At 46.7% G+C, this 23,309-nt stretch overlaps 1 protein-coding gene across 1 annotated transcript in view; it reads right to left on the bottom strand.

The window, feature by feature from the left end:
- Positions 1 to 351: 351 nt before the first annotated feature.
- ATP1A1 (ATPase Na+/K+ transporting subunit alpha 1) overlaps positions 352 to 23,309 on the bottom strand; it is a 32,973-nt gene continuing 10,015 nt past the window's right edge. Inside the window, exons 2-23 of the mRNA XM_069601723.1 lie at positions 21,692 to 21,796; positions 21,030 to 21,089; positions 18,106 to 18,309; positions 17,370 to 17,483; positions 16,852 to 16,986; positions 16,625 to 16,742; positions 15,898 to 16,166; positions 15,168 to 15,366; positions 14,807 to 14,916; positions 12,766 to 12,900; positions 11,895 to 12,087; positions 9,529 to 9,704; positions 8,403 to 8,539; positions 7,015 to 7,165; positions 6,273 to 6,441; positions 6,004 to 6,158; positions 5,508 to 5,631; positions 4,073 to 4,218; positions 3,817 to 3,947; positions 3,227 to 3,328; positions 1,066 to 1,157; positions 352 to 715 (exon numbers count right to left, since the gene is read on the bottom strand). Of these exons, the coding sequence (XP_069457824.1) occupies positions 687 to 715; positions 1,066 to 1,157; positions 3,227 to 3,328; positions 3,817 to 3,947; positions 4,073 to 4,218; positions 5,508 to 5,631; positions 6,004 to 6,158; positions 6,273 to 6,441; positions 7,015 to 7,165; positions 8,403 to 8,539; positions 9,529 to 9,704; positions 11,895 to 12,087; positions 12,766 to 12,900; positions 14,807 to 14,916; positions 15,168 to 15,366; positions 15,898 to 16,166; positions 16,625 to 16,742; positions 16,852 to 16,986; positions 17,370 to 17,483; positions 18,106 to 18,309; positions 21,030 to 21,089; positions 21,692 to 21,796 (3,054 nt within the window). The 3' untranslated portion in view covers positions 352 to 686. The remainder of the gene's footprint in view (positions 716 to 1,065; positions 1,158 to 3,226; positions 3,329 to 3,816; positions 3,948 to 4,072; positions 4,219 to 5,507; positions 5,632 to 6,003; positions 6,159 to 6,272; positions 6,442 to 7,014; positions 7,166 to 8,402; positions 8,540 to 9,528; positions 9,705 to 11,894; positions 12,088 to 12,765; positions 12,901 to 14,806; positions 14,917 to 15,167; positions 15,367 to 15,897; positions 16,167 to 16,624; positions 16,743 to 16,851; positions 16,987 to 17,369; positions 17,484 to 18,105; positions 18,310 to 21,029; positions 21,090 to 21,691; positions 21,797 to 23,309) is intronic.

Genomic DNA, 23,309 nt, shown 5'->3' with positions numbered 1-23,309 from the left:
CAAGAAACAGGTGTGGAGGCAGCAGTGGGGGGTTTCAGCCATACCCCCTGCAGTATAGCCCATGGGGAAACCCGTTCCGGTGAGCTTGTCTCCTCAGACTACAAAAGGGCAGGAAGTTTCCTTCAGCCTGTGGTTCTGAAACTTGAATGTGAATCAGCATCACCTGGAGACTTATTAAACAGATTGCTGGCTAGCGTCTCGCTCCATGGCCGTGGCTTGGCTGTGCTAACCAGTCCCCAGGTGATGCTGATGAGGCTGCCAGCCAGGGACGCATGCGCCGGGAAGCACCGCTCCAGATCAATCTTGCGCGGACATCTGGACCACAGAACCGATGAGGGCTGTGAGGCGGACTCCATTATAATAGCCATCTTTATTTGTAAAAATCCGAATATAAAATGTATTTCTTTCATACATTCCGAGTTTTCCATTTTACAAAAACAAAAAGGCACATAAAAACCTTCCCCACGGTTGTTTCCACAGACAGATGTTTCTCGGGCAACCCTCCCCCCCACCCCCACCCCCCCCATAGAGCTACATGCTTCATTCCGGGACGTCTCGCTTCCCCACATGCTTCGGTGCTTTCCTACCAGGGTGGAATTCTGAATTCCAAGACTGAAGTACACAGAGAGGGGGTGGGTGGTGGGTGCAGAGCTTGCGGTGCGATGCTCCGCGGCGTGCAGGAGGGGCTAGTAGTAGGTCTCCTTCTCCACCCAGCCTGCGGGGAGCAGAGAGACAGAGGGTAGCGACTGTGAGCCTCGGGGAGCAGCTGACGGGGCCCTCAACTGCATGTGTTTTTAAGCGTAATGTTTTAGTTAGAAAGACGGTTTAGACTTCTGGGCCACGTTTCTACCACATCCTATTCAGGTTGTATTTGGTCAATTTTGAAACCTCAGTTGAGATCTCCATTCTGAGGATGGGCTGTGACTGCAGTTAGTTAGCGTCCCGTGGACTTAGCCAATCAGGCTGATTGTGGAGGAGCCCAGACACTTCGAAAGAAACAGAGCAAAAGCCAGAACTAGGCAGCCCTCCCCAGCCCCACTCCTAACTGAAAATGCCTGTACTCACCGCCAGGGCGTCGCCTGATGATGAGCTTCCGGACTTCGTCATACACGAAGATGAGAAGCGAGTAGGGGAAGGCACAGAACCACCAGGTAGGTCTGGAAGTAGAACCAGGCGGCAATTTACATGTGGACACCACTCAAAGGCAGGCAGAGACGGCACGTCAGCAAAGGGACAGCGAAACACATCAGCCCCAAGGGAGAAGCCAGGCACATGCCGGGTAACTGCTGAGCACTCACACAGAACTCTAACAACACCCCACTTCCCGGACGCTCAGAGCCTAGAGGCGCAGCAGAAAGCAGACTGCCTCCTTCACCTGGGTTTCCATGAGAACCGGTTGGTACTGTAGGTGAGCTTTTTTGTTGTTGACAATTCCAGAGCCAACAGGATATTTCCTCTTTTCCTTTGCTAAAATATTTAAGAAACTCAAGTACGTCTGTCTCATGTCCTGGCATTTGAAGATAAAAGAACTGCCAGTGTGGGTCATGACTGGTTTAATCATCCCCTGAATCTGGTCTCTGACAGTAGAGTTTAGGAGAGTCAGGAGTGTGCTGAGTCCCAGACCTGGGGAGTAAGCAGCTGAATCCTAGCAGAGATCTGAGGCCTTTGGGGACCCAGGGGCTACTACCACGGTCCCCAGCCTGGAGACAGGCACCCTGGGCAGCCTCTAGAGGAGGTTGACACTATGACTCCCAACTTCCCAGGGCAACCACAGGAGGAAGGCCGTCCCAGGGCAGAGCTCTGGCATCTCCCCCTCTTCCTGTCCGGTGTGTCCTCCACAGCTGCTAAAAGACAACTTCGCTTGACTTGGGGACCTTTGTAACTAAGCCACCTTCCACATAAGTCCATACAAGTTCTCTCGCAAGTCACAGTAAAAGATGCTCAGAGGCATCAGTTTGTTTTGAGACTTCTCATTTTGGCCTTTTTAGAGAGCTCTGATCCTCTTAGCCTCCTCTTAAAACAATGGCCCAAGATGATAGAATTCAGCTTGGGCAAGGTTTGCCCCTGTCATGTGCAAACTCTGTGCAGGGAGCTGGGAATACAAAGCCAAAAAAAGACACTGTGGTCCTTGCTTTGAAGATTATAATCTAAGGCGTGCACAGTGACAACAATGGCAAAGGAGGGGTGCAGCTGCACGGGCCCAGGAAGCCAAGAGCACAGGGGGACAAGTCCCAAGGGAAGCAACCTGGAAGAACGGTCAGGGCTGATGAGTGGGAAGGGAACAGCCTCCCAAATACGAAGGCAGAGGAGGAGTGCTCAATTCACCTAAAGTAAGCCTGGATGGGTCCAAGGCTAGGAAGACCGCCTGGCACAGTGACGAGACCCTGGATGCCAGCCTACCCTTACCCCGCCGACAGGAAGACAGGGAACCCACGAGGTCTGGTTACTTCTGGGATGAGAACAGGGAGCAGTGCTGAGGGCAACAGGCTACTTGGGAGAGAGTCCAGATGGGTTAGAACAAGGATGGGAGACTGCTGTTCAGATCACAAGTCCCGCTTTCTGTGGCTTAGCATATTCTAATGAGGATGCAGCTGCCTAACCTGAACCAGTCGGCAGATACCACAAACACACGCAATCCTTCAAAACACTCTTGGGAGTTTGTGGCAAATTCTGCATGTGAAAATTCAATCTATCAAAGGTGTTGTCATTCACCATGTTCAAGGCCAGTCGGGTTCTGACCAAAGACAAGTGGCTGGCTTCCTCTGAATCTCTACCTATGCATGGTCTCCTGACACTACCAGGCCTCGACTATGAAGACCTCAGATTTGCGGCTCCACCATCCTCTTCTGAGAGCAGAGGAGTCAAGGCCCCAGAGATGAGGGGCTTGCGATGTGATGCCCATCACTCACTGGGTGAGCAAACCAAGATTTGGACTTGAGACCCCAACTTCACAGCTGAGGATGTCCCCCGCTGGCCTCAAGACAACCAGGCTTTGGCGCTCAGCTCAGCTGGCTGGTGAGCAAGCCCAAGGGTCAGAGCCTGGGTGGCCCTAGCAACGCCGATTCCTGGTCTGCATCACTGAGTCAGCCTTTGTTTCCCAGTCCAGCGGAATTCTTATACCTATCAGCCGACAGCTCTGAAAAAAGACAGCTACTAACGTGCCATGGGAGGAACAAGCCATGCTGGTTATTTCCAACTTTTTGGACCTAAAAGAAGAGGGACTTACTTGAGGGGATACATCCTCAGGGCAACACCCATTCCAGGGCAGTAGGAAAGGAAAGCAGCAAGGGCTGTCTCTTCGAAGAGGCCAAATATTAAGATCTTGTTCCTAAAAACAAGGAGGGGCGAGAGGTTAAAAAACTACAAATAAAAGTATATCTCCTAACGTTTATTATTATTATTATTTTTAATGTGAACCACTTTTAAAGCCTTTATTGAATTTGTTACAATATTGCTTCTGCTTCATGTTTTAGTCTTTTTTGCCCTGAGGCATGTAGCTCCCTGACCAGGGTTCGAACCCACGTCCCCTGAATTGGGAGGTGAAATCTTAACCACTGGAGTGCCAGGGGAATCCCTACTATGTTTTACATGGCAGGTTGATGTCTTCTTAGGTGTTTATGTATTTGTACTTAGGAACCTGAGGTCAGATGAAAAAACCTAGAAAATGATATTTTGCTTCGTGAATTAGCTCCCCAAAGAAGATTCTAGAACTTCTGTCCAATGTGTCAGATGCTGGGCTTTTTATTTAGCACAGGGCTTAGACATCCATCACCACACCCGTCTTTGAGTTGAGACCCCCAACTATGGCCTACTCACTTCATCCCCTGCTGGAAAACGGAATTCCTCCTGGTCTTGCAGATGACCAAGTCAGCCCACTGCACCACCACGATGCTGACAAAGAAGGCCGTGTGGCAGGTGAATTCCACGATCTTCCTCTGTTCATAGGTCTGAAACGCACAAGGCAGGCTGATGAGCCTGGCTCTTGGCCCATGTGTCCAGAGCCCGTGAGGCCCTGCCCTCTGGTGCTACAGGAGCTATGTCTGGCACTGGCAGGCGGGCAGCCCTCACTCACCCACTGCTGCCCATAGCTGTCCTCCACGTCGTTGATCCAACGGTCATCCCAGGTCACTCGGATGCCCAGCAGGTGATTAGGGAGGAAGCCGTTCTCAGCCATGATCACAAAGTAAGTGAAGAAGCCCCCCAGGGCCTGGATCATACCTGAGAAGTTGAAAAGAACTTGAGTGCCAGGGCCTGGTACAAGGCATCTGCAGGCACACTCTTCACCCACACCTGTTTCACTGTGAGTCACTTATTAGAGCTTAAAAGAGGGACCCGGCCCTTGTTCTTAAAACACCCACCTCTGTTCTTTGGTCATCTGCTTCTATCAGGACATGACCCTTAGGGGTAAAAATCCACATCCCCATTTTTCAATTCCTGAAAAAACATTATGACTCCTGTCCCATCTCTCAAAATTTTTACCCATGGCCTTTTTGCCAGCCACTGTGGAAATCATGAATGTGGCACTTTCTGACCTGATCCTCCACTTCCCCAATTCCAGGATCCTTCTCTCTGGGATCAACTCTTTGGGGTGGGATTTCATCCTATACTCTGGACCATTTTCCTACTTCAAAATTAGGCCTTTCTAGCCATCACTTTTCACTTTCATGCATTGGAGAAGGAATGGCAACCCAGTCCAGTGTTCTTGCCTGGAGAATCCCAGGGACGGGGGAGCCTGGTGGGCTGCCGTCTATGGGGTCCCACAGAGTTGGACACGACTGAAGTGACTTAGCAGCAGCAGCAGCAGCAACAGCAGCCATCAGCCAATTACTTTGTTGTCAGAAATGGTTAAATCAATCTTTGCCATATTTCCATAACATACTTGATTTGTCTCATTTTTACCCAACTGTTCACAGTGATGCAATTAGCCTAGAAGAACAAGTTGCTGCTGGTGGCTTTATGAAGTTCTGCTAAAGGCAGTGTTTAGGATCAAGGGCATTTTCACTGTCCACCATCTAGACTACCTGTTAGCTGGTTCTGCTCCATGAGTGGAACAGAAATCAAGCACTGGGGGTGAGAAGAGTGAAGGTGCAGAGTTGCTATGTGATGGTGACCAGTCAGCCAAACCTCCAAACTCCATTGGGTGCAGAGTTAAGAGTTTGCTGAATCCAATCAGTGGTAGTACTTTATTTCCCCAGAAAAGCTGCCTTTGAGTGAATACTGCAGCTCTTAGGAGCAGTGCCTGGCATTCAAAAGGCTCTATGAGCAGGGGTGTTTCTCTGTTCTAAAGCAGATGAGCTCAGTTACAACTGCCCAATCTAAAGAACTAAGGTTTCTGGGAAGATGGCAAAAGATGTCTTCTCACATGGAAGGCAATCTAAAAAAAATCCCCAGCCTTACCCTAGGATCCTGGCTCATCTTAGATTTGGAAGTTACCCAACTTCTGAAGCCTCAGAACCCTGTCTGAGGCGGACACCACCCCTACAGATACTCGAAATCTGCCAGCTCACCAATCTGTCCGTAGGCCATGCTGATCAGCCGCTCGTTCACGAGTTTGTCTGTCTGGGGGTTTCTGGGCTGTCTCTTCATGATGTCGCTCTCAGCTTGCTCATAAGCCAGGGAGATAGCAGGGACCTGAAGGAAGGGCAAGAAGTCATCAGAAACCGGCAAGCTCATGCTGTGACCCTTTTGTTTGTTCTCAAATTCTTGCTCTCCCTTAAAAAAAAAGTTTTTCATAACGAGATATTGCAAGTCCCCCCTTTTTTTTTAAAAAAAAAAGGGCAAAATGATACAAAAGGGAAGATTCCTATCTGATAAATAGGTATTGACAGCTGTCTTAAAGAATGATTTAACACTGAATCTTTGATGCTGAGGCTGCCACACACAGGCCAAAAAATTCTCGGTAGTGACATTCCAAAATGCTGGCCACGGGGACCCAGAGAGCACAGTGAGTGCTAATGCCACACCTTAGCACTGTGACGTGTGTAAGGTGCGCCAGTCACTCACCATGTCCGTTCCCAAGTCGATGCAGAGGATGGTGACGGTCCCCAGGGGGAGTGGAATGTTTGCAATAATAAATATCAGGAAGGGGGTAATCTCAGGAATGTTACTGGTGAGGGTATAAGCAATGGATTTCTTCAAGTTATCAAAGATCAGACGACCTGTGAAAACAAGATTGTTTTGACTGTAGAGCTTAATGAAAAGGACCGGAAATCACACACAGAAATGGCTACTGCTCAGCAGCATCTGGGCCAGGTTTCATGCAGCACTCTCACCTTCCTCTACTCCAGTCACAATTGAAGCAAAGTTGTCATCTAGGAGGATCATGTCAGCAGCTTGCTTAGACACGTCTGAGCCTGCAATCCCCATGGCAACCCCAATGTCTGCCTTCTTCAAAGCCGGGGAGTCATTGACACCATCTCCAGTTACAGCCACGATGGCACCCTGCCAGGAAAAGCAGTGGAATTGCGTGGCTGGGCATGAGTGCGGTGCAGCCTCTATTTGCTTCTCATTACAGACACTGCTCCTTTCCCACTGAGACTCATCTAGACTTAGAACTATCGCAGCCAGGAACGCACACAGCTAATACCAAACAGCAGGATCCAGGAGACACCCCCACCTTGTTCACAAGGTCTACATGAAGCCGTGACTCGGGTGAGTGTCACTCAGGAAAGCCCCTCTCCTTTAGGCACATCACCCCCAGGTCTCTCTGAGGTATGGGATGACCCCCTGGGCATTCACACCCCCCGTGTGGACATCAGGACCCTGCACTGCTCCTCTGGTGCTGAGTGCTGAAGCTCTGACTCTGGGCCACAGCAAAGACCAGTACAGCAGAGTATGTGTCTTGGCTAAACCATGATCCAGTCACCATCCTCTACGCCTGGAGCTTCTTACTGGCCCATGTGTACTGAGACAGAGAGGCGCTAGCTGGCTCAGGTTTCCAGCACTGTTGCCTTGCTTTTTGTCTACACTGAGGTCAGCAGCGTCTGAAAGAGCCCGCCCCAGCTGTGTGCCGACCTGTCTCTGGCAGCCTTCCACAATGATGAGCTTCTGCTGCGGAGAGGTCCTGGCGAACACAATCTCCGTGTGGTACTTCAAAATGTCATCCAGTTGCTCGGGAGTCATGTCCTTCAGATCACTTCCATGCACCACGCAGGCCCTGGCATCCCTACGATCAGGACCAAAAAAAAAAAAAACACCACACAAATAAAGGTCACCTGTCTGTCCCTTCTTCACTGAGAACAAAAGTTGTCTCACTACGCAGAGTTGTGTTGCTTGCTCAGTCATATCCGACTCTCTGTGACCCCAGAGGCTGTAGCCCATCAGGCTCCTCTGTCCATGGGATTCTCTAGGCAAGAATACTGGAGTGGATTGCCATTTCCTCCTCCAGGGGATCTTCCTGACCTGGGGATTGAACCCAGGTCTCTGGCATTGCAGGTGGATTCTTTACCGTCTGAGCCACCAGGGAAGCATAACACCATAAAGCCAGGGGGAACTGTCCCATTAAGTAAAAGGTATTACCTGTGCAGTGTTTTACAGGTTATAAAGCATACTCATGTATATTATCTCATTCAAGATTCACGACCACCATGAGGCAGGCCTGTCTCTCACATTCCTTACCCCATGTTTACAGGATGCATCCAAACAACATAACTTTTAGACACTGGAAGAGCTGACGAAAGACCAAACCCAAAGTAGGCTTCGGTGGGGGTGGCGCTAAGCCTTAACAAAACATTAAAAAAGCAAATCTAATTTGTCTCAAGTCATCTATTTCACTTTATTGCCAAAATTCGCCTTTCTGGCTTGAGTCGTAGTGCTTTGCCCATTTTGTTAGTGTGGACCTGAAAATGACAAGGTGCTAGGTGCTGGGCAGTAAGGAGAGAGGGGAACAGCATGAACTCAGAAGCCTGACTGCTGAGTGTACTGCGAGACTCGGCCTCAGCTTCCCTGCTCTGCAAGCTGGGAGCACTACCAACCTCTGTGGGTTTCTGTAGCAAATGCTTAGAACAGTAAGCACCATCTAAGTGTTGCTTACAATGATTGCTTTATTGAAAACCCTCCCTGGGGTGTTCAGGGCTGGTGCACTGGGATGACCCTGAGGGATGGGATGGGATGGGGCGGGAGGTGAGAAGGAGGGTCAGGATGGGGAACACATGTACACCCATGGCTGATTCACGTGAATGTATGGCAAAAACCACCTCAATATTGTCAAGTAATTAACCTCCAATTAAATTAAAAAAAAAAAAAAAAGAAAACTCTCCCTGGGAACAAGGCTGCTTTCTGCCACTGAAGGGGCCTCCCTACCCAGAGTAACCCTAGAAGGAAACCATGTAGAACCACGCTGAAGATGCCCAACCACCAGCATCTGCACATTCAAGGCAGCAGTGCTGACCTTCCCGCCTTACCTGGGATTCACCTGGCTCACTGGGATGTTGAGGCGGGCAGCAATGTCTTCTACAGTCTCATTCCCTTCTGAGATGATGCCCACGCCTTTGGCAATGGCTTTGGCAGTGATGGGATGGTCTCCGGTGACCATGATGACCTGTGGCAAAAAAAGAGGACAATCTGCTGAATGCAGCTGCCAAGCAAATGACCTTGAGAAGTCTTACAAGTGGGCAGGAATAAATATCAAGGATGACTCAGCCTGCAACATCAAAGGGAAAGAAACGCAAATAGAAAACTGATAAACACGAACTAGCCCAAAACACAAACACAAGTTCACAGAAGACACCAAGCAAAACCCAGATTTTATCTTGGCACACAATCACACAGGATAAACAGCTATCTTTTTCTTTTTACACCATCAAACAAAGATACTCAAATTTACTAAACCCAACAACAACAAAAAAGGATGAAAATCTCATGCTGGTGCATAATAGGGCCCACACATTGCTGGTCAGCATCCTGAAACTGGCCCAATTCGGAGGGAAAGCAATAAGTAACAAGAATTCAAATCAGTTGCTGTTCTTTTTGACCCTACGATTACATTAAGAATATAATCAAAGTGGTAGGAGATGAGTTTTTACAAAGCTTTTCAGAGCAGTATTACTCATAAGAATGAGAAGTTGGAAATAAGCCAAACGGCCGGTAACACTGCAGACTGTACAACCCACACTGAATCGGCGCACCTGAACACTCTGCAACTTAAGACAGAGTATATACACCAAACATTCCCTTCAAAACAACTATCTGAAAACACAAGACAGGCATTCACCGCATGATGAGTACTAATTTAGAATAAGGCAAATATTTCAAAACTTAAAACCTTACCAAGTCTTCAGCACTTTTTAATTTGCTCAGTTACATTTCTCTTAAAGGTTTTTTTTTTTTTAACTTTTTGATCCCTCATCTGGGGCTTACACTGACATTTTAGTACCATTTGGCTTTCTCCAGGGGTAACTAAAAAGCTTTGGAGATGAGAAATCGATCCTCCAGGTGAGAAACACCAGCGATCACATGGACCCTGAGGGGCACTAAGGAGGGTGCCCAGAACTGCTAAGAGGTGATGCCACGGTGGGGTGGGGGCAGTACCTTGATTCCAGCACTTCGGCATTTGCCCACAGCATCTGGGACAGCAGCCCGTGGTGGGTCAATCATGGAGATGAGCCCCACGAAGCAGAGATTATCAACAGGGAAGTTCACATCGTCGGTGTCAAACTGGAAGCCTTCAGGAAACTGCTCATCTGGCAGCATCAAGTGGCAGAAACCTGCAGGAGGGCAGGGAGTCTGTGAGGACTTCCGGTGATAGAGGAAGCTGCAGGACACCAGCTTGTTGTGCAGCAGTTTGTTAGTTTGGAAAGCTTTTTTAAAATTCTACTTTTATAACCAAATGAGTTTCACTGAACATTTATGAATGATACGGAGTCCTTGGAAACCACGCTATACAGACAGAATCCATTACCAAGCCTCAGAGGATGAGGCTCTGTTTAATGTGGAGAAATGGGAGTCTGAGCACCATGGTTTCAGTCCCAAATTGGGAAAGGAGTAGGTCAAGGTTGTATATTGTCAACCTGCTTATTTAACTTATACGCAGAGTACATTGTGAGAAATGCCGGGCTGGATGAAGCACAAACTGGAATTAAGATTGTTGGGAGAAATATCAATAACCTCAGATACACAGATGGCACCGCCCTTATGGCAGAAAGCGAAGAGGAACTAAGGAGCTTCTTGATGAGTGTGAAAGAGGAAAGTGGAAAAGGTGACTTAAAACTCAACATTCAAAAACTAAGATCATGGCATCCAGTCCCACTACTTCATGACAAATAGATGGGGAAACAATGGAAACAGTGACAGACTTTATTTTGGGGGCTCCAAAATCACTGCAGATGGTGACTGCAGCCATGAAATTAAAAGAGCCTTGCTCCTTGGAAGAAAAGCTATGACAAACCTACACAGCATATTAAAAAGCACAGACATTACTTTACTGACAAAGGTCCATATAGTCAAAGCTATGATTTTTCCATCATGCACAGATGTGAGAGCTGGACTATAAAGAAGGCTGAGTGCCAAAGAATTGATGCTTTTGAACTGTGGTGCTGGACAAGACTCTTGAGAGTCCCCTGGACAGCAAGGAGAGCCAACCAGTCCATCTGAAAGGAAATCAGTGCTAAATATTCACTGGAAGAACTGACGCTGAAGCTGAAGCTCCAATACTTTGGCCACCTGATGTGAAGAACTGACTCACTGGAAGAGCCTGATGCTGGGAAAGACTGAAGGCGGGAGGAGAAGGGGACGACAGAGGATGAGATGGTTGGATGGCATGACCGACTCGATGGACAGGAGTTAGAGCAAGCTCCAGGAGTTGGTGATGGGCAGGGAAGCCTAGAGTGCTGCAGTCCATGGGGTCGCAGAGTCAGACATGACTGAGCAATTGAATGGAAGTGAACTGAGACCCGCCCCCTCATTTACTTGGACTTTGGCACATGATGTGATTACTTGTCTCTCCTCTCCTCTCTGGATAAAAAAACCAAGGCCATGGGTCTACTCACTGTTCATCTAACCAAAACATACACTGCTGAGCAGCTGTGTAGAAGAAAGAGGCCAAGCTTCGAGGATAAATGCAGATCAGACACACTCTGCCCAAGGGGTTCATCATCTAGTACTGTTGTTAATACAAGAATTGTGATACTCAAGACATTTCTTTCGATGTTGTGTGGAGGTTACAACGTCCTTTAAAGTTATATCAGGTGCTTTGTGGACTCATAGGAGAGACTGCTTCTACTGTGGGGTGGTGGAGGTGCAGAAACAGAAAAAAAAAAAACCCACACTTAAGAATGACCTTTCAGTTGAATAGAGACCTAAGACACCTCAAATTAGACTGAAGAGCAGGTAAGAACAAGAGTATGGGGACCAGGTAATCAGTTCTATCTAAGTTACCCAACTAAGGAGAACAGAGGAATTACATTCATTTTTTTATCTGTACAAAAGATGACAGATGCTACTTTCCCTATGACACACTGGGTGAACGTGCTTCTTGTCCGCAGTGGCTGACACAGAACAGGTGGCATCCGAGGCTCCAAGCTCACCATTCACCTAATCTGGGAGCTGGTAACACAAGCGCCCAGGTAAATTCACAGCCATTCTGTGGCAGCCGGGAAGCGGCTTTATTCTAGATACCCTAGGAATGAATGAATTTTCATTTCATGAAGCTTACAGATCACGGACATAGCAACAAAAGCCAGACAACAACTCTCTTCCCCTCCTTTTCTGAGCAAACAGAACTGACCAGCTTGAGACCAAAGGTCTAAGTCAGAATCAGAGGCAAACCGGCAGGATTTTGTTGCCCGGTGTCTGCAGTGTTTATGGTTTTCAAAACAAAGGGGGCAAATAAACGGAAGTTAACGAGAAGCAGAGGTTAACGCGGTAACTTGCAATTGTTTCCCGGACAGTCAGCGTACCCAGCACACGTTCTCCCAGGCCACCCAGCTCCAGGTAGGCGTTCTGAAAGGCGTCCTTCAGCTCCTCGTCCAGGGGCTGCTCCTTGCCATGGATGAGGATGGAGCTGCAGCGATCCAGGATCCTCTCCGGAGCACCTTTCATCACCAGTAGGTGCCGGGGCTCACCTGCATTGGCATTCTTGTGGATGGATAACTGTAAAGAATGGTAAGCATGCAAACGTTAGACAGCTGGGCCTGACAGCCCAGGGAGGGAGTTTTGTTTTGTTTTTTTTTTTCCTGTGGCTGTGACATGTGGCTTGTGGGATCTTAGTCCCTGACTAGGGATTGAACCCAGACCCTTGGCAGTGAAAGTACATCCTAACCAGTGGAGCACTAGGTAAGTTCCTAATAATTGTTCTGAAAGATACAAGATCCCTTATTTCTGAATTTAGTGTATTACACCCTGTAGCACACTTTGAATGCTACAAAGGAAATGAGTGTGGCAAGGTGCTCATGCATCCCTGACACATGTTCATGTACACAATTTTCCCAAAGAAAATCCAAACAGGGACTGGCAGACTCATGCGCACCTGCAGCCCTGCCCAGCCCTCTCCCCCATCCCCATACCCACTCCAGCCCACAAAGGAGAACTCCAAAGGGCCTGGACAACACGCTAGAAAGAAGAGGCTCCATTTATCCTACTAATGTTCAAATAAATTAGAATTTTCTACATGGACACAGATGTCAAATTCAAGCACTCATAAAGAGTGTGACTAATTTGTTTTTAGAAAGCATTTAAACCTGGAAAATTCCAAAAGGGTCGAGGGATCTTTTTCTAGCCTATGTCCTTCCTTTCTGTGCCCCCTAGCAATGAGGCCCCAGATCCTCAGACCTGGTACTTGTTGGTGGAGTTGAACGGGATCTCGACGATCTTGGCATATCTCTCTCTCATCTCCTTCACAGAACCGCAGCACACCTCAATGCACTTCAGAAGCGCAGACTCTGATGCATCACCTGCTACAGCCCGCTGTGAACAGATGTCTCCATTAGTCACCCTGAAAGCGCTTCGCCCTGTAGCACATCAGCACTACACTACCGAAACCCAGGAGAAAGCCTGGACTGTCTTCCCATCTGACAGAAGAGTGGAGGTGGGCGAGGAAGAGCACCATTCTGGGGTGTGACCACCCATCACAGTCCTTTATTCTCAAATTCCAAACTCTTCCTGGCCTGCCCTCGTCACCCTACCCAAACTGGTGCAAGGTGTCACTGAGCCCTGGGGGAGGCATGACACTCTTCCAACCCACTCCAGCCTTTTTTTTTTTTTAAGCTTCCCTGGGCCTGCTGAGAAGTCTCAAAGACAGTATTATTCCCAACCACCTATTTCTAGTTATGAATCAGAAAATACAGAGTGAGAATGTAAATAGTTATAGTCCCCTTCACCGCCCTGCAATTTAAGAAGAAAACGCCCTGGGTTCTCAGGATGGAGGGCAAATGGTCTGTGTCAAAGACTAAGCAGGACTTTACGCTCTAAACATAATTTAATTGTGCAGGATTATCTGGGCCTGAATGATGCGAACTGAAAGTTATTATTAGTTCCAACACTAATGTCATCAGCTCCCGTTTTAGTTGAAGCCCACACTTCACGTATCACGCATTTTGTGCGCTATACACTGTGGCACATTTTGACACACTAAAAAGCACTTTCGGCTATACTCAACTTCCACACAGAAGAGTATTTTACAACTGTGGCACACCAGACCACACGTGCAGATGGGCAAATGAATGCTCCCTTATAGATATAGGAGTTCTTTTTAGTAAGAAATGTGGCCAGGTTTCGTAAGAAGCAGGAAGTAGGATCACTTTAACAAAAGGCAATTATCAAAGCAGAATAGGGCTGTAGGTCCCTCTTTTTTTTTGATAATGTCATTAACATAACATGGCCCCAGACCCCTGAAATAACTTAGAAACAGTAGCTCATGCTACCTTTCTGGAACTTTGAAATGAGAAAAGGTTGGATATTTATGAGTCCTCATGCTCAAAGCCTAGAAAGTTCCACTTTGAGGTAAAGAAAACGATGAAAGCAGGCCATCTCAAGCTTTATCCCAAGATGAGCCAACATCCCCAAATCAACATCAATTCAATGCCAAGAAACTCCTTTAAAGAATAAAGGAGCCCCATCCTCAAAACAGAGGTCATCTCCGTTCCATCTGAGCCATATTCTCTTGGACAACACAGTTTCTACCCAGATCCACCACAGGCAGCTTCGGGGAGAGTGAGCCACTCCAAGGGGCTCCACGTAGCTCCTCTTGGCCTCAAGGGCCTTGTATAGCTCATGACCTTTCTGGGACCGAGTCTTTACTGGGTCACACCGTAATATCTTAGTCATTGCAAATTTCATGTGAATTCCAGGAGGCTGAGCTTAATTAGCTTATTTTTGCATCATTAGTAAGCAAGCTAAGAACAAATAAGATAAGAGAAATAGCTGAGCTATTTTAAGAAAATAAATGGCTTAAGGGATTGGCTGGAATCTGCTGTATCATAATTTGCAAATACGATTATCGGGTCACAAAAGTAGCCCTCACTGTCCACTAGGTGAGGTGATTAGGATATAAACTCAAGAGGAGTCAAGCTGGGTTTTACAAGTTAGGTGGACGGCCTGCCCCCCACTCTCACTTTAGTCAGTTTTTCCCATACATTCCCCCTTTACTGATCTTTATGGACCACAGGGTACTGTAAGTACTTGGGGATCTACAGGCAATACAACTCAGGTTACACACAGCAAAGAGTTACATACCATTCCAAGTGTCTTACAATAGACAACGATTTTACAATACCCAAAGGTCACGTGCTTTTTAAAGCGAACCTTCAGGCGGTGGTTCCGGTGCGGCCTGTGCACAACCTGAAGGCAATCTGAACAGAGCTGCTGAGCATACCTTCAGGATAGGCAGGTTATCCTGGTTAGCCTGAAACACGGCCCTGTTACAAAGACCTGCAATTCTGGACAGAGCGAGCCAGGTGGCTGAAGTCTTGTCAAATGAAACACCTGGTAGAGGCAAAAAGAGATAAGAAGAAAGTGCTTAGCTTTGTACTGAAGTCCCATAAAGATGTGAAATGGCACACCTCCTTTCCCCATAAACTAGTCAGGTTTCAGGCATTTTTCCAACCATGCTTGAATTGACATGCAAAAAACCAAAACGAAATCCCCAAACCAGAAACGTCGAAAACCCAGGACGTTCTACCAAACGATAAACTTCAGGCAGGGGAGGCTGAGCTGTGGGGGCGGGCTGGCCTCACCGCTCTGATTCTCTGTCGTGTCCGCCTCATGGATTTGGTTGTCGAACCACATGTGGGCCACTGTCATTCGGTTCTGGGTCAGAGTTCCAGTTTTGTCTGAGCAGATGGTGGACGTGGATCCCAAGGTCTCCACAGCCTCCAGGTTCTTCACTAAGCAGTTCTTCCTGGCCATGCGCTTGGCAGTCAGGGTCAGGCACACCTAAAGCATTGGGAAGAGATTATTAATACTTCAAATGGCCAGGCAGCCATTCTGTAGGAACTCTGACTACCCCTGCCCCCACAGAAGTCTTTCTTAAAACTAAATCTCTCTAACCTTTCTCTGAAGTCAGAAGAAATAATACCGGTCACGCGTATATGGGGCTCCTTCCACCCCCTCCAAAAAGGCTATTAAGCAAAGTGAAAACAGTCAGGATTTACCATATTCTGCTTTTCCCACTTAGCCCTAAGTCCTTCTCCTTTCTGGGCTACACTGTTCTGGATCATGTGATAACTCAAGGGGGAAAAAAAAAGTATGCTTCTGGGTTACTATCTTCCACATAACAATGTGCTGAGGTCTTCTCACTGTTTAACCCTACCCAGCTGGGTCCGAAGAAAACCCACATATAAACACATGCGAGAAAAAAAAACCAAAAAACCAAGTCGGCAGCCCCCTAGGAGAGGGTAGTGGATGAACCTCACACTGAGGCAAGCCTTCCGAGTGGGCAAGCATCACCTTTCCCCAGCCTCTTACCGTGACGGTGGCCAGCAAACCCTCTGGCACATTGGCTACAATGATGCCGATGAGGAAGATGACAGCCTCCAACCAGGTGTACTCAAGGATCAGAGAAAGGATGAAGAAAGACACGCCCAGGAACACAGCCACACCCGTGATGATGTGGATAAAATGTTCAATTTCCGCAGCGATGGGAGTCTGGCCCCCTTCCAGCCCAGAAGCCAGGGTGGCAATTCTGCCCATCACGGTTCGATCCCCGGTGTACACAACAATGCCACGTGCAGTGCCTTAAAAAAAGAGTACGGGAAATTGTACCCGATTTTATCAGTAAAGCTGCAGAATCTGCACAACTACACACCAGGGTTGAAAAAAGAGAAGAAACCCCCATAATTTTAAGAGCCACGTCTTTGGTGGTATATGCTGTTTGTTTTAAACTATATGGACTCTGGCAAAGGGATTTCACTCCATTAGCAGGACCAGAGCTCCAAACCTTACTTGAGCTTAGTGTTGCCAACACAAGAGGGACATGTGAGGCAGAGGGAACAGGGGAAAAGCAGCCACGAGGTTTACTGTGTCTTCCTGCCAGCATGCCAACTGCTTCTGCCATGTTTGACTGAAGCGGTCAAAAATGGGACCCATAAAACAAAGAGAAATTGTAGCCGCGGGGTTATTTTTTTTGGTGATTGTCATTAAAGCCCAAGATAAATGCCACGCTGTGCTGAAGAGTGCTTCAAAATGGTCCTACCTTCAACACAGTTGGTTGAAAAAAAGGCAATGTTCCGTGTCTCTAGAGGATTTTCATTGGTGAAATCCGGAGACCTGGTCTGTGGCTCTGATTCTCCCGTGAGTGAGGAGTTATCCACCTGCCCGTGAATAAAGTCAAACATGTCACATGAGCAACACGAGCCTTCTCTGGGGCTGTGGGACCACTCCATTCCCTCTGCCCCAAGCACGGAGGCTGTTTAAACCTACCTTGCAGCCATTCGCAGAAATGATCCTGAGATCAGCAGGAATTCGATCCCCTCCTTTCACTTCCACCAGGTCTCCGACGACAACTTCTTCCGCATTTATGCTCATTTTTTCACCATTTCGAATCACGAGAGCTTGCTTTTGGAAGGGGAGACGTTTACACCATTCCATCAAGTAAAAATGGATACCACCGGGAAGGTAGTATCAAAATTACAAAACCATCTGTAATCTCAACTATCTGCATTACAACCAAGATTTAGCTTTTTATTTATACCAAGTTAAGGAAAGCTTGCTCAGGTTACCTAAGAGGCAGTCTTCATGCTGCCACCGTGTGGTACGCTGAGAGGGGAGACACTCACTTTCCGGGGTATAAGAAAAACAGATGTGGTCTTGGGTCAGGGGAGGTGTCCCTCTCTCTCTGGTGGAGCCACTGAATACTCGGAAGGCCTTAAGCTCACACTGGTTCACACTCTTGGTGCTGTCAAGTTACCTGACGGGGAAGGACAAAAAGCAGCAGGTACCTGAGGAACCATGTTTTTGAAGGACTCCATGATCTTGGAGCTTTTAGCTTCTTGATAGTAGGAGAAACACCCGGTTATGATGACGACGGCAGACAGCACCACACCAAGGTACAGCTAGAACAGAACAGACGAGTTAGGGCAGCAGAGCTCTCGGTAAAGGACTGGGAACAGTCAGTTAACTTTAGGCGGAATAAAAAACACTTAAAAAGAGAGAGAGATCAAGGCCTCAGAAATACAAAACTCATGCCTTCATGCTTCTTCCCAGAGACAGTGTCCAAGAAAGTCAGAAATGGAGTCACACTGATACTGGTCACTAGCTTGGGGAAGTGTTCCAGATGAATCAGTTTCTCCTGCTTTGTTAAACGTATTTTCAAGACAACTTGTGACTTGAAGAATGGCTACCAAACATTTCTGGATGCGTGTAATGTTCCAATGTTAAAAACTATGCCCTCCACCAAGTGGCAACAGGACCTGCACAGGGTCTGAGCAGAGCTGCCCGTTCAGGGCAGCAGCGTGCAGGGTAGATGCCCAGCTTGGAGGAACATCTCAACACAGGGCAGGAGACAGAGAGAGAACCTGAAGTGAAGAAGGAAGACGTATGGGCCCTGAAGGCAATCGATGCTGATGTTACTTTCCCCAGAGTGTAAAACCATCAAGTAACCCGTAGCGACTGAAAATAAAGATGGCAGATATTTACGCATACCTAACAATCCACACTAAGAACTATGGTACTCACATTATCATTTTGAGGTTCCTCTTCTGTAGCAGCTTGGATGCCATAGGCCAGGAAGCAAAGAACTGCTCCAATCCACAGTAACATTGAGAACCCCCCAAACAGCTGTCGACAGAACTTGACCCATTCAGGGGTTGTGGGAGGGGGCGTGAGGGCATTGGGTCCATCTCTGGCTAGGATCTCAGCAGCTCGAGCAGTTGTTAAGCCCTGAGAAACAGAGGGATATAAGTAAGACCAAGCGCTTCAGAGCTCACAAGCTAACACAGCTACCTGTCAGCTGAGAAGGAAGCAGAGAGAAACTAAATGTCCCAGGCCAATGCAGAAGCTACACAATCCTGATGATCACCCTATGGTTCAGGCAAACAAGAGCCCAAATGTCCTGAGAAACCTACAACACTCAGACTGAAATACTTTTAAAATTGATCCATGGACAGATTGGAATCTGGTATGGTGTCTTCTGAGTTTTACAGAAGGAATTCACGCCAAACTGCAGTTACCAAAAAGATATCCACCTTAACTAATTGATTCCATTTTGCAAGAGTTTCCTGTGTATTGAATCTGTCAAGGAAGTGGAAAAAGAAAAAAACACTATTAATATCAATGGAGGAAAAAAAATCTGTCAGAATCCATCCTGTTACTTGGTTAACTGCCAAATTTCAGTATAGAACTTTATTCCTTGGATGGCAATTAAAACACCTGTCTGGTGGGGAAGGGGGTCACACGTGTAATATCTGAAGCTAATAACCCCAGGACACCCATCAGTTGAGAAGTATTCACTGGGGGCCTTCTCTGGTGGTCCAGTGATTAAGACATGGGCTTTCACTGCCAAGGGCCAAGATTTGATCCCTGGTTAGGGAACTAAGATCCTATGAGCCATCTGGGATGGCCAAAAAATTAACAAATAAAATATTTAAAAAAAAAAAAAAGTATTCACTGGAAGAAAGTGAAAGAGGAGACCGAAAAAGGTGGCTTAAAGCTCAACATTCAGAAAACGAAGATCATGGCATCTGGTCCCATCACTTCATGGGAAATAGATGGGGAAACAGTGGAAACAGTGTCAGACTTTATTTTGGGGGGCTCCAGAATGACTGCAGATGGTGACTGCAGCCATGAAATTAAAAGATGCTTACTCCTTGGAAGGAAAGTTATGACCAACGTAGACAGTATATTCAAAAGTAGAGACATTACTTTGCTGACTAGGGTCCGTCTAGTCAAGGCTATGGTTTTTCCTGTGGTCATGTATGGATGTGAAAGTTGGACTGTGAAGAAGGCTGAGCACAAAAGAATTGCTGCTTTTGACCTGTGGTGTTGGAGAAGACTCTTGAGAGTCCCTTGGACTGCAAGGAGATCCAACCAGTCCATTCTGAAGGAGATTACCCCTAGGATTTCTTTGGAAGGAATGATACTAAAGCTGAAACTCTAGTACTTTGGCCACCTCATGCGAAGAGTTGACTCATTGGAAAAGACTCTGATGCTGGGAGGGATTGGGGGCAGGAGGAGAAGGGGACAACAGAGGATGAGATGACTGGATGGCATCACTGACTCGATGGACGCGAGTCTGAGTGAACTCCGGGAGTTGGTGATGGACAGGGAGGCCTGGTGTGCTGCGATTCATGGGGTCGCAAAGAGTCGGACACGACTGAGCGACTGAACTGAACTGAAGAAGAGCCCACTGTACTGAGGCCCTGCTGTTTCCTAATGGCCTTAAATCCAAGATGCACTGACAGCAGGTAAGAGACACACGGCTCCCACCATGAGGGGAAAACGTGGTTACTTTCACAAAAGACATAAAAAACATGTGTGCCTGAAGCATGTGTATATATTTTGTTCTCAAGTTATCTTTAATATCAGAATCAAGGAGGGAATATGGGGAAAGGGACAAGAACACCTACAGGGTCCACAGGGACTTATTTCAGGACCTTCCTCTGCCTCAAGTTCACGACACAATCCCTGGACAGAATGACCACCACCGACACCAGCCATCTGAGCTGTCTCTGCATATTGGGCACTGAATCCAGTACTTCCAGTTAACTTTAATTCTCACCACAACCTTTACCCAACCCTTTCATTAACCCCATTTTACAAGACAACAGCCCCACAGCATTTGAGTAAGTGACCTAGGTTGCAGAGAACACACGTCATAGGAACCTAGAGTAAACTTCAGTGAGATAACCCACATGAGGTGCTCAGAGAACAACTGCCTGCTGGGTCTTAGTGCCGGGCCTCCTCTCAGAGCCTAAGGCCCCAAACTTCTCAGAGCTTGTTGGTAACTTACTGAAAAAACAGCTCCCTCGTAGCTGGCACTCAAGTCATTCCTCAGACTTATTAGTGACTGTCCAGAAAAGAACAAACTCCCCCCGCCCCGATTTTACTTTTATATTGTTTGTGGCAAAGTTAATATCAAAATCCACTAGATAACAAGGGTATAAGGTACATACTTTACTGAAGTTTCTTTGAACTGCGTAAAAAAAAGTTCCTAATAAATGACAGAATAAACCAAGGTTCTGACCTACTACCATGAGCTAGCTGATAAAAATACAAAAATCTGAATTGTTCAAGATTCAACTAGTTGAAATTTTCGACTCAATTTAACAATGTCAAAGAATAAACGGAACATCTGTGCCCACAAGGTCAGGTGGTAAGCATGACCTTGGATCTGTTTGGTTTCAAATCCTGGAGCTCCTACTTGTTGCTTGTCACTTGCTATAAGATGGGGAAAATAATGACTATTTTCAAAAAGTTTCAGGGGAAACAAAACAGTAAAACAGCACATAAGAGCCCAAGCTCTGTGCATGTCACACAGCAGACATGATATGGATGGTGGCTATCACTATTCCGGAGTCGCTAAGGTTAGGCCTGCGATACCAGGGGAAAATGTGATGGGAAAGAGCAGAACTCTATGCAAACAAATAAAAATTACAACATACTCGGTTCAAGTCTGTTCCATATTTGCGATGAAGTTCATCAAGGCTAAGTTTATGATCATCCTAAGGGAAAACAAAAAGAATTAAACATTTTATCACTAAAAAAAGAATTAAAAAACCATCAGTGTCATCCCTCACTATCATTAGGCTCAGAACACAAGTTAGTATATATACTCTCACCATTGCCAATGGCTTGGTGACCACACAGCTCCTACTGAGTGGTCTTCAACAGAGAATGGCTCAAGCTGTATGATGGGGGCCTTCACAGCCTGACCAGGCAAATTCTAGACAGGTTGCATCCGTGGAGGCCTCCACCGCCTGAAGAGGCTGGAAGTTCCCTACATTCAGTATGATTCAGAAACACAGAAGCAAAGGCCCATGATATCAACCGCTCCTCTGTGGACCTTTGGTTGAATATTGAGTATTGAATACTGAATACAGAGTATTGAATAACTTGTCCAACCCGCTGACAGCTTTTACAATGAAAAATTTCCCTACCAACCTCTACGATTCAGTAACATTTGTAGGACTGCTATAATCTCTTTACTTTGAAAATGAAGCAAATCTGATTGAAGAATGACTGGGGGGAGGGGCACCACACACTCAAGGATATAAGATACAATTCATACTTAAGAACAGAAAGCACCCTTCCTGCTGGTACTTACCATAGAAACTTCTTTCTTCAGCTCGTCCATATCCCTCTCTTTCTTGGCCTTTTTTTTGTCGCCATGCTCTGAAACAGCAGCCGGTTCATATTTATCACGTCCAACCTATAGAGGAACGAGGGAAAGGTGTGATTGTGAATTAGGAACAGCATCTCAAAATTCAAGGTTGTGGAGAAAGGATTTTCAGCAGTTTTAGGCAAGCATCTTGAAGAGTCATTGGGCTAATATCCATGGAAATATATGTACTGATGAGGCATACTCAACAACAATCCAGTATGATCCAGAATACTGCCATCTCTAGCTCAAGACAGGTCATCTGCACCCTAGGGCTAAGACCAGTGGGAAGGCCTTGTCAGGACTCAGAATGGCCCTCCCAGTTGCTTCCGTCTGGGGTGGGGGGCGGGGGAGAAGGTTGTGCTGTCAACATTTCCATACCATGGCCCTTCATCCTCCCCACTGAAAGATGAAACTATCTTCACATCACTAACTTAGAGTATAATACACTATACTCATGCACTTGTACTCTGAAAGTGAAGTCGCTCAGTCGTGTCCAACTCCTTGCGACCCGTGGACTGTAGCCCACCAAGCTCCTCCGTCCATGGGATTCTCCAGGCAAGAACACTGGAGTGGGTTGCCATTTCCTTCTTCTTGTACTCTGAATCAGACATCAAATCCTGGGCTCCACCACTTAACATCCGTGTGTCCTTGGGCAAATCACTGATTCTGAAATTGCACTATTCTCTTCTCTAGCACAGAGATAATGGTGCCCATTCCCTTAGATGTTTGAGAGGACTAAATGATACACACCTAAATGCTAATGACTTGATTATCATGTTTAATTCTTATCTTTGCAAAGAAGTCATTACATACCAACTTTAAAGAAGTCATTACATACCAACTTTAAATATAATACCTTTAGGGCTTGCCTAAGAGTACGAACTTTTTTACCTTATTTAAAAAAAGAAGTCAGCCCAAGAGTCTTTCAAATTCTTTAAGTGAAAACCAAAAAAAGGACTCCCCACCCTAATCTACAGCCTGAGAATAAAGCCCCCAAATGAAAAGTCCCTGGAAATGTTTTGACAGAGGCAGGATATAGGAGAAGCATGTGCATTATCACACAATTCACAGGATCCACCTACGCCTCTTGAAAACTGGAACAATTTTTAGAGAAAACGTTGATTCCATAGTTTAAATTTAGATTGTTCCACTCCCCCACCTCCTGTTGAAAATGCCTGCGCTCAGCTACACAAGGCCGGAACTTAGTGCTCCTAAGGGCAGTCCCCAGAGCAGAAGAGACCCCCCCCACTCCAGAGGCCCCCAGCCCACAATCTGCTTGCAACCACCACCATCTCTTAAGAAGGGAAAAGAAAGGCAATCTTAGCAATTTTCTTACAATGGGTGCTCTGTGGTGCAATTTCTGTTCATTCATGGCTCTCCCTTATTCATTTCTAATTTTCAGGAGTACACCAGGTACTAAGGCAGTAAGTAGAAACACTGTCTAGATTAAAATGATACTGTGTTGAAAATTAAAAAAAATCGAAACAAATAAATATCTTATAGCAGATATGGTTGTAAATAAATACTATAATCACTTAGTTGCAGGAAGGCGGATGCCTTC

Source organism: Ovis canadensis, chromosome 1 (assembly GCF_042477335.2).
Source record: "Ovis canadensis isolate MfBH-ARS-UI-01 breed Bighorn chromosome 1, ARS-UI_OviCan_v2, whole genome shotgun sequence".
NCBI classification, from domain to species: domain Eukaryota; kingdom Metazoa; phylum Chordata; class Mammalia; order Artiodactyla; family Bovidae; genus Ovis; species Ovis canadensis.
This window is presented reverse-complemented; position numbering and strand designations above follow the sequence as displayed.